General features: G+C 45.8%; 1 protein-coding gene across 1 annotated transcript; it reads left to right on the forward strand.

Moving 5' to 3' along the window:
* Positions 1–7442: 7442 nt before the first annotated feature.
* Positions 7443–10814, forward strand: H6S33_012387 (uncharacterized protein; the record flags this gene model as incomplete). Its single annotated transcript, XM_044843732.1, has 8 exons — positions 7443–7493; positions 7569–7758; positions 7850–9432; positions 9482–9760; positions 9812–10212; positions 10273–10427; positions 10480–10589; positions 10650–10814. The coding sequence occupies 8 exons, from the start codon at positions 7443–7445 to the stop codon at positions 10812–10814; spliced, it is 2934 nt and encodes a 977-aa protein (XP_044695036.1).
* Between the last annotated feature and the right edge of the window lie 857 nt (positions 10815–11671).

The raw sequence follows: 11671 nt of genomic DNA on the forward strand, positions 1-11671 counted from the left end.
TGTATTATATTATAATAGTTCGTATTAGGGCTGTTGCTTAGGTTCCTGTTGAATATGCTGTCGAGAGAGCTGAATGAGTGAGTAGTACCGGGTTTCGGGCAAATCGGACGTAACGAATAAGTCGGTTGTTTATTGGCCTGATAGAGATCGTAACGGATTATGCTGTTGGTAGTGTCTGGTATTAGTGACAATTGACAACGAAGACAGGAGACAAGTGTGCCTTGAAGTTTGAAAATGAAACCAGAACATATCGGGGCATAGAATGATATGGAAACGGCAGAAGGTGGGGTGGGGTGTGGGTGGTGGTAGTGGAACATGGTGCAATGATTGAATGCCATCATGTCACAGATGATAGACATTGTACTCTAAAATTGGGTACAGACCGAAGGGATCAAGAACAGGCACGTAACCCTTGGAGCAAGGAATGCACGGAGGGGAAAAGCGAACGAATCATGGAGGAAATGCCAGGCACGTACATATTACTAACGTAGCGGGTACTAACAACGCAAACTAGGTATGCAAGGGCGATAGAAAAAAAGAACAAGAGGACAAAGACAGGACAGTACTGAAGAGTACGGGGAGAGAGAGAATGTGAGGTTGAGTAAGTGAATGATCGGAAGGCAATTTGCAGGCCAGCAAAAGAGTGAAGCCGGACAATTAGAATCGCTGCTGAAAGGAATGACAGGTAGCGAGAAGTGGGAATAGCGGTGGTAGGGGGGAAGGGTTAAAAGAAGGAAAGAGGGAAAAAGAGAGAGAGAAGGGAGAAAGGAAGAGAGAAAAACAACGTTTGGTATCAATTCTTCGCTCTTGGGGAAAGGGGTATAAAAGTGGTGAACGGGCGTGTAATTTTACCTACATGGCCCTTTGTGCTTTGTTTGGCAGTAACATCACGCCCTAACAGGCGCCAACTTCCACTTTCAACCGTCGTCTAACGTTTTTAGGCAACATCCCGCCTCGGTTGCCGTTCCCCCACGGTCTCACCAGTCTACTTTAGGCCAAATTCCATGATCCATGTCGGTCAATCAGCCAGTCAACAGGCTACCCCAACCGAAACTGTCACCTCGACATTTTGCGAATTCACTAGGTTTGAGATGAGATCATTAAGGTGCACTTCACCTACCAACGATACAAACAATCAGTATGAAATATTGCCTGCATTGAATGAAAAAACCGGAATATGGGATGAAGAGAGGGTGAAAAGGGAAGGAAGTGAGTGTGTGTGAAGTGGAAGAATGACCACAGTATAAGAGGGAATTCCAACACTTCCAAATATAGAGAATCCTCTTGCCGCTGCCATTATTGAGCACCGGACAACATTCGGTACATACATGTATGTACACACACATAAACAACATGGTTGCGGGGTTTTGGCATGTTTGCCGCCGTCAAGGTAATCTCGTCCCAGTCCAAAGACGATAAGATGAACGTTATGTGTCATTCGCTCTCACCTTCGTACCCCTCCAGGTCCCAGCAACCCCATGTCGCTACTATTAAGAGCAGCATGCAATACTTGATTACTTTCAATCCCGAATGCCTGAGGTAAGTACAAATTCGTTTCGAATTTCGAAAACGAGGATGTTTGTATGTGTGAAGGCTTCACTGATAGCGGTATGCCCCCCGTCGAGAGCTGTGAGAACATCAGTAACATAATTCAAGATACAGTGAACAAAAGATCGGATGACGGGGACAGAGAAAACAAACATCAGACGACGGATAGAATGGCCAATGGCTTCGGTACGCAACATGTATTGATTCCCTTCGGTCACCCGCCAAACAGGGCTGTCAGGAGTTGACATTCGCCTGGTTCCCGAAAGACCGCGAGGTTATTCAAAATCACCTATTTTCGGTAGATACATCTCAGAACACAAAATCTCCTCTTCGAGTTCTAGTAAAGTTGAACTCAGTGGTGTTTTCGTTTGGGATAACGTACCTGGTTCCTGGATAACCATATACATAAGTAAACCTTAAGTGTTTACAAAAGGCATGATATCCTTTTGTCATAAACTCGTCACACAGGTAGACGTAGCCAAGTCTGCCGGCTAGCTGCCATCAGCTCTTCGGTCTTAAGCTGGTGTCGATTATCGTGGAACAGTTCGATTCTCGACAAAAATGGCCATATGCAAGATGAAGGTCGATAGCGATGTCAAGAGAGCATACTCAACAAATTGAAGGCCTGCGCATTGGGGCGGAGCATCCTTTGTTGTATGGATTGATGGGAGATGGAGAGGCAAAGAAAGGGGGGATCCGAAGAACATCTCCGGCAACAATAAATGAGAGAGACAAAGATAGACACATGATTCTGTTGCTACTGGCTGTGGCTTCTTCACAATTATTGCACTGATAGGACCTCTCGCAAGATGAACCGGCACCTAAATTCGCTCATTGCTGCCTGGATTCATGCATATATGTATTCATGTCCATCACATACGCAATACTCACATACGGGCCGAATAAATGGACAGGCGGGATGGTCGAATTGTTTCTCTTCCTTCTTCTGCGGGGTTGTTTGCCTTGTCTTGTGTGTCTCAGGCGGGCCTAGGTATGGCAATTCTGCACCTTTTGGGCTACCGCAAGGACTGTAAGGCCGTCTTATTAGTTGACCTTATACCACCCTTCCAATGCGCGAACCCGCGCACATTCGTCATCCTGCGAATTAGAAATTTGACCACTGGTAGGAAGTCTATTCGCTCACAGAGATACGGAAAGGATCGAGGCCACGTGGGCAACTACTCAGCGAGAAGATATCGTATCATACGGTACTTTTTTTTTAAAAAAAAAAATCCCATTCTGAGTCTCTCGGCCGGCAGTCAATTCTGGGGACATACATTTGAGCTGAATGTTCCTGTGCCTAGCTAGACCAACCTCCCGATGGTAAAAATGAGATATGAGGAGAATAATGAACTCTCATGGATCAGACAAGCGGATCAAATGACTGGGCTGTAAGAGATCAAGCTGGGGTGAATCCGATCTTCCAAAGGATAAACCATACGAAGTCAGATAAAAGGTGTGGTTGAGGTCAGGGGCTGATCAGTTGACGGAAGGCAACACGGGAGTCTTGGACACAGGCTCGGATGGCTACATTCGTTAGTGCCGTGATGGTTTCAATAAATATGAGCAAAATTGGTATCGTTTGTTTCATTTTGTTTTTCGTTCACAGCCTGTCACTCACACCATGACCCCCACCTCACGCTCGGCCAATGGTTTTTCTTTCTAAGAAAATACGGCTGGAGGAAATTTTAAAACAAAGTAACATGGTTAGAGCAGTCCAAAGGCAGGCGCGGAAGATCGAGGATCATCTTTTACGTATGCAAGGAAAATCGATGCGGGTTTACATACAAATCCCCAGGGTTGAATATATGGCCATAATATTGATGAACCAAGTACACATCTGATCTGCTTGTTGGAATCACGAAGTCAATAGTTGTCGGCAACCCTCTGGGTAGAAAGTTAATTTTGAAGAATTGGCTGAGATTTTGGTGCTACCTAATATGGTTGGGATCTTTCAATCATGAGTGCTACAGTACGGTATGTATATATCTATTACTGTACATTACAGTACATAAATCTCAATCAAAGGCACTCATTTGTATCCCAATCTAGACAACCGTGACTTCTTTAACAAGAAGACACATCGTACTACTACTCCAATTTCCAAGCACATTTGATGATGCACCAAATATTTCTATAGGATTATCATAGGCAGCTGCCTGCATAAATGGGGCTAGGAAGTGAAGATCATATCTGATTTCCAGGCTCAGTTTTGAGGCTCTACTACTGCGCGCATAAGGAATGTGTACTTTACATACGTAGGGCTCATAAAATACCGGGTCACGCTCATATCTTAATTACCGTTACACCCCAGAATCACAGCTGACTCAGTGGCGTTTAAAACGGACGGCATATCATTGCATATTATTATTCCCGTTTCCCTGTCGACGACGACAAGTACCTACAGTACAACATCGGCAAGTAAAGAAACAATTGTGCATAACAGAATCTCGTGCTAAGTGCTCGCACGCCAAGCCCTAAAATTGGTTCGTCCGCTAGTTCTTACTAGAGTACATGCGGAGGTAGTTCTTCCCAGTGCCCATTTCTTCGGGTTCCTAGGCAAATCAGAATTCAATGGAGCTGTCGAAGCTAGTTAGGTATCTCAGCTCTGCTTTTAAATTCACTTTCGATATCCCGCATCGTGCATTGTGTCTGTATGGTATATCTCTAGAGGCCTCTCGTATGGATTTATAGGTGCTACGCACTCAGCGCACTAGGGCAGGAAATGATATTCTTGTAACTAACTATCACTGTAGAAATTCCTCTGAGATGTTTCGCGCCTAAAGCATTTACAAGTCTATGCCGGTTACTATTCCCGCGCACAGACCTCTCCAACGAAAAGGTTATCTCGGCTGGTGTGACGTCCACTGCGGAACCGTCCGCTCAATCGGACAGCTTTTTTTCGACCTCTAGGGGTTTAGGAAGCGGGAAGGTGGGGCCACATCGTTTCTTGGAGCCCTAGATCTTCAGCCGTACCGTCGCACCCCGATCTCCTCTAGAATTGATACATACATGTACTGTACTTCTACATGCCTGTCTACCCTTCCTTCGTCCTCATAGCTTGCGCGCACTGCACGTACCAGTGGATGAAACGAATGGTAGATAAATGAAACAATTGATTGACAGCAGAAACAACAACAACCCCCCCCCCCCAAAGTAAATCGAAGGACGTCAAGGGTTTGTCTCCATACAGCAGGTTTCTCAATACTGGCATCATGTAAGGTTTATCACCACCACTTTCAGCTCCTCTTTATGGACTGGAACGACAGGGCATGAGTGCTAAGTAAACATTTGTTTCCTGCCTCCACTTGTTTCTTCCTCGCTGTGTTTTGGTTGAAATTGGGATACGGGAAGGGGAAAGCGTCATGCAACGGCAGAAGCATGCAATTGATTGAGATTCAAGAAAGGTGCCTTCATTGACTCCGAGTAGTGTTGGAGGGGCGGGGAGTCATACCTCCACACCACTTGACACGTAGCGAAGGCACAGCGCATAACCCTCCCATCAGCCGCCTGTTCGTTAAGTCCTGCGATAATAAATCATAGTTTCTCTCCTCTCAGGTTCCTCGTTTTGTATCTGGCAAAACAAGATACAAGATACGAGGGTATGTATGTATGGATATATGTATGTACTCGTTGGGATCTACTATCGATCAGGGTTAATATATTGAGTATGCTTATGGGAGGTCGTTGACGAATGACTGCAGGGTGATCAATTAATTGAGTGCACTTTACTCTAATTTATGTTTGGGGAGGGAGAGCAGCCTTAAATACTGGTGTAAATACATATGTGCCCACATATTTGGTAAGTATTCTCATCGTTGATCATTGATAGTGGTTGAGAATGCTGTCAGTCCTATGGCGGCTATGTCCAAGACTAAGACACATAAAATTGAACTAGAGCACCCTACTCTATCTAGGTGCTCTATGCTGTCGGCTGTTTTGAAATGCTCGATATCAATCAGATTAAAGTGGGTGCATCTTCCCGCCTTATGAGGTTACTGGGCAAAAGTTATCGATATTGCAGTTAATACGCACTAGTATACTCTGCACATCTGCTTTGGGTGCATGTGGTAATAGGTAGCACTCACAAACAGGTCACGATTGTGCAAAAAAAACCAGATTCTTCGAGTCAATAATCAATCAATTGGAGGTTATCTGTCTTTTCACTTTACTCACCACAGACATCAAGCAAGCCAGCCCAGACCAGACTCTCGCTTCGCCCCATCCATCCCCATCTCATCAGCATCCCAGCACCGCCTAGCACAACCGTACATACACATACATCGTAGCTGTGCCCAGTGCTCAGCTACCTTACCTTACCTACCTGGTACCACACCCACTATTCCCCCCCGCACTCTTACTCACGACGAGTAGCGCCCAGCAATTGGAAGACTAATAGATCTACCTTTCCTTTTTCCCACCGCCCTCTCCCTCTTTTCGTGCGTGGGCCCTTCCGCTTTACAAAAAAGTCCCGCAAACTTTCCTTCCCGTCGGTCGCTCTCTTGGTGTCAAGTCGGGGGTCAGAACGTAGTGGCAGCAGCAGCAGCAGCAGCAGCACGGACGGGACGCGACCGCCTTAAGTAAGTGTGCGAGACAACCAAGAAACAAGAGACATTGTATGTAACGGCGAGAGAGCAAGCGGACGGAGCAACATCAAACAGAAGATATCTCAAGGATCAAGAACTACAGGCATAAGCCCAGGAATGACAGTTAGAGATTGTGCCTATAAGAAAACAAGTACCTAGAGGAATAAGAGAAGACGTGAGAGTATGATAGAGTGCAAGGTCCAGGCAGGCCACCACCACCACCGACGGCAGCAGCAGCAGCAGCGAGCAGCCTTACATACTTGACTCTGAAACCAACACCGAGTGCAACCCACACAGAGGGGCTTCAAGGGTTTTCGTTCAAGGGACGTAAAAAAAAAACACAGTAATAAAATAAAGAGAGAAAAACTATTGCTCGCGACATTTCTATTCCGGATAACATCGTCCACTGCTCTCTCTCTCTTTCTCTTTCTTCTCTCTCGTTCTATCCTGTTCCTCTTACCCTCGTCCACAGCTCTCAATCCGGCACAATCCCTCGCTGCTTCTCATCTCCATCTTCATCCACCTTCTTCCCCTCCTCCCCCATCCTCGTCATCCCACATCCCTACAGAGTCAATCAAACCTTCAAACCTTCTCGCTCTGCTCCCGGCGGCCATCGTCATCCCCTTGCATCAGCCCCTCCGCCGCCGCATGACTACAACTTGCTGTTGCTAATCAATCCAAGCGGAGGGCAGGATACCACGCTTTCTAAGGCCTGGCTTGCGCTCGCTCCTTTCCTTCCCTCTCTCTTCCATCTTTGAAGATAATAAATCTGCCAATACCTCCTGCAACGTCTCCCAAAACTTGACTGACGTTCACAACCTTTCCGCCGCCCGCCTACCTCCCTCCCTTCCTTCCTTCTCCGCCCCGGCACCCTTCTACATTCGATTGTACATCTTTTTGATTAATTTCTTTCCTTTTTCCCGATTGCCCGTTAGCAAACGACTACAGCTCCAGGTCTTTCTCCCGTTACCGTTACCGGCCGAACCTTTGCAAGATAAGTGCGTAGAACCAACAAGCTCAAGCAATATCTCTCAATCGTTCCATCGAACCTGCTCTTTTCGGAAAGCTTCGTAGGGCTGACTTTCTAGCTCCCCGCGTCAATTCAACAGCTGTTGTAACATCCAACATAACGTTCTACGATCTGTAAATTTAAAATAAAAAACCCCTCCTGTACAGAAATCGAAAGTCATATTTCTTTCTTGCGTCTCCTGGATATATATTTGTTGTCCGTCGCTACTTTTGCGAATCCGTCACTCAACATTTACATAGTCAATTCCGTACATACACACACAACCTCCGGTAGCAAATATGACGGACCACCAAGCTGCAGCTACTGCTCGAGCAGTACCATCAAATAGTGTACGTGTTCTTGTAATTTAATGATACCGACTGCAGTTGTGTAAGCTATAGAACTGATGATTTGTGGTGTTGCAGGTTCGAAACACTCGATTTGGGGATTTTGGAAGGTCGCCCGGGACTCTTGACGAGAACTCATCACAGAATTCAGGCCAGAGCCTTGGAGCAGGTGGTGCAGCATGGGGTATCTGGGGTACCTCCGCTATCGGTAGCACGACTATCGGTAGTGGTTTTGGAGCCACAACCAGTAGCAACAACGAAAGGAGAGGTGAGCTTTCTGCCCCATCTGGTTTGGACTCTAAAGAATTTATCCGGTAGAATTGAGAGCTTTCGTTATTGATATCATTTTCTATAAATAGGGTCTTTGGAGGGTAAACAAGGTTCTTCCTCACTTTTGGCAGGATCTGGCGAGCATGAGCCGTGGAGCAATACCAAACCCACTGCAGTAGGATGGACCGGCGAATCCACATCACCAGCTCTTTCAAATGTGGCCATAAGCCAAGATCATTCTCGTTCGCCAGCTCGACTTCGCAGTCAACAATACGATTCACCTCAGACTAGCTCAGAAGTCCCACGTACCTCATCGCCGTACTATTCTTCTATCCCCCGTCAAGCAGCTGTTGGACAGGGGCCATCTATGAGTCAATCTCCAAGTAGTAAATCTTATTTGGACCCTGCTTCGGCGGTCAGCTTTGGTGAGACTCTTGATTTTCAAAATGGGGGTCGAGGGCGTGGCCTTGAAATGGGACAAGGTTTTGGTGACAGGAGACATCTTGGCTCTGTTCTTGGTGCTATCGAGGATGAGGATCCTAACCACACAAATCGAGGGCGTGTAGTATCCAATCCACGTGGTGTTAATACCGGTGCCGAGATTCTGGGCACTAGTGTATCATCCGCTAGTCGTAGTGAGAGCCTTCCACCTCAGCAACGGGCAAATTCAACACCACCCACATATAATCCCAACCAGACACCGCAAGAGGCTGCTGGGTACGGAGCTTACACTCATGTCCCAACTTCTCATCCAGCTTCGCATGGCCCTAATCATCCTAATGTTGGCAATTATCCAGTTGGTGCGCAGGGTAGATATACTGACTTGACTCGAGATACTCGCCAAGCAGAGATGCTTGCACAGTTTCGTCAGGTTTCAGTCGAAGATGAGAACGATCAATTTCCAGATAGGCGTCGTCTACCGTTCACAGGATCATTTAACCAACCCCAAAACAATCCAGGGAACTTGAACTACCCTTCACAGCCTTCGTTCGCCGACTATCAGTACCAACAACAACAACGTCAGAATGCCCAGGCCGTACCTCAAAGCTCGTCTCCATGGGCTACAGAAGAGGGAACCTACACCCGTGGACAGGAAGGGTTTAGCAACGACCAATATAATGGGGATGGGTACGTTGAGGGCTACAACGAGTTTCGGACTAGGCCTTATGAGAGAGTTGGTGCAATGTCTCCAGGCGACCAAAACGTCGATTTCCAGAGAAGAAGTTTGGCCAGCCCGTACTATCCAAACGGGACCACTCCTCCGCAACAGGGGGACTTTCGCTCTGCTTCTCGTGGTGCTACTGCGCGCACGCCACCTTCGGTACAGCTGGGATTGAACCATGAGAAATTAAGGCAACGGCTGTTAGTCACCCAACAACAGCAGCAGAGCCCCCATTTAAGTCAAAGCCAGACTATCATGCGCGATCAGCTCTATCGTACTCAGCAACAGCAGCAACAGCAACAGCAGTTCCCTATGTCTGGGCCATATGATTACACATATAGCAATTTGCGAATGCAAATGCCCGCTTATCCCGGCGGTTCACCAATCAGTCCTTTGGCTGCACCTACTCATCCAGCTGCTCGGAGGCATGATGATATCGGAAGCCTTAGAAGCGCATTATTGGAAGAATTCCGTTCAAACTCTAAATCCAACAAACGTTATGAGCTCAAGGTAAAACTAAGCCTCTATGTTATTCCAAGCCTCTTACTAACACGGATAGGACATCTATGGCCACGTTGTTGAGTTTAGTGGTGATCAACATGGATCTAGATTTATCCAGCAAAAGCTTGAAACGGCAAACAGCGACGAAAAGGATATTGTCTTTGCAGAGATTAAACCGAACTCTTTGCAGTTAATGACAGACGTTTTTGGGAACTATGTTATTCAGAAGTTTTTCGAACATGGAAATCAGCTGCAAAAGAGTGTTCTGGCAAAGCAAATGGAAAACCACGTTTTGACGCTATCTTTGCAGATGTATGGTTGTCGTGTTGTTCAAAAGGTAAGGAAGGAAAATATATTTGCATGGTATATGAGCTAACACAAATCACAGGCTCTTGAGCACATCTTGACCGAACAACAAGCAACCCTCGTCAAGGAGCTAGATGGACATGTTCTGAAGTGTGTCAAGGATCAGAATGGAAACCACGTAGTCCAAAAGGCTATTGAGAGGGTTCCTGCGGAGCATATCCAATTCATCATCAAGGCTTTCCACGGCCAAGTCCAGACTCTTGCAACGCATCCTTACGGCTGTCGTGTAATCCAGAGAATGCTTGAGCATTGCGATGAGACTGCGCAGGCATCTCTTTTGCAGGAGCTTCATTTCTGTACCCAGGCTCTAGTTCAGGATCAGTACGGCAATTACGTGACGCAACATGTGATTGAGCACGGGAAGGCCGAGGATCGGGCCAAGATCGTCAATCTGGTTACCTCTCAATTACTACACTTTTCAAAGTATGTTCACCTAAATTCAAACACCTTTCTGCTCTCAAGGAGCTAACCAAACTCGATTAGACACAAATTTGCTTCAAATGTCGTCGAGAAGAGCATAGCTTTCGGGTCACCAGACCAGAAGCGTGAGATTGTGAAGGTCGTTTGCGCAACTCGACCTGATGGCACTTCTCCCCTGCAGATCTTGATGAGGGATCAATACGGCAATTATGTGATTCGTACGTGGGATCTGGTACTTCAGTTGAGTATAAATGCTAACATTTAGTTAAGAGAAACTTTTGACCTTGCTTTCGGGCCAAGACCGTGAAACTTTGGTTGAGCAAATCAAACCTCAACTTCAGGCGCTGAAGAAATTCACATATGGGAAGCAAATCAATGCGGTATGTGTTAGTTCCTACCCTCAGTCAGATTATACAACGCCGTAGCTGACAAATTCACAGATCGAAAAGCTGATTTACAACTCTTCCACGCCATCGCAGACAGCTTCTCCACCGCCTGGTTCATCCGCTGCTACCCCGCCGGACCACACCCCGGAATCGACTGAGGTGTCATCTACAACAAGCAATGCTGGCGAAGTTCCCGTGGTCGAAAAGACTACCGAGTAAGTTTAGCTAGATCATATCAGCATCATTGTGGTCTGAACTGGGAAACAAATTGGCGTCAGGAATTGTTTCATGGAAGTGTTTCAATCTTATTTTTGGCTGAATATTTTGGAGGCCAGTCTTCTTCAGTATATTTTTTATATTTCTTTTGGGATGCGAAATGAAGCATTTATAATCATGTGTTTAAAATACCCCTTCCCCATTTCTTCTATCCAGATCCCCCTTTTCGCTTCTTGTACTTTCAAACACCATTAAAAATGTAGCGGCATTCACGCGGGGCGCGGGGAAAAATAGCTTTACGGATGTTTTCAAATTGGGGTTTATTTTTTTTTTTACGGCTATCGGCTTGGGTTTGGCATGAGAACTTGTCACAAGGGGTTGTGGTTTTGTTGATTCTTTATATCGGCATCTTTCATTATTTTATGTTTATGCTTTGTGAATTTTCTTGGAGAAGGTTAGGATGCCTTGGATGTATTCGTTTTCGTCGTGTTGTATCCACAAGAGACGATTTTTTGTCTTTTGTTGAGGTTTCATCCGAATACCCACCATCGTGTTCAAAACCCCTCGTATTTCATTTTCACGTAACGATATTATTATTATTATTATTCCTTTATTTCTTGTGTTTTATTTATTTTTTCTATCGCTCTTACCCACTGTATATGATTTCAATTTGTCAAATTTTCTCTCTGTAGTTTGTTTGAGCATTGTTTATTTTTCATGGTTTTCCCTCGTAGTTATTTTGGGCGATTTATTTATCATTATTTTTGTTATGTGTTGGCCAAAACCGGGAATGAGGGAAAAGAAATTATTTCAACCCGATTTGTATGTATGTGTTCTTGTTGGTGTCAATGTAATTCTGA

This window comes from Morchella sextelata (assembly GCF_020137385.1).
Source record: "Morchella sextelata strain SCLS chromosome Unknown scls_8, whole genome shotgun sequence".
Lineage (NCBI taxonomy): Eukaryota > Fungi > Ascomycota > Pezizomycetes > Pezizales > Morchellaceae > Morchella > Morchella sextelata.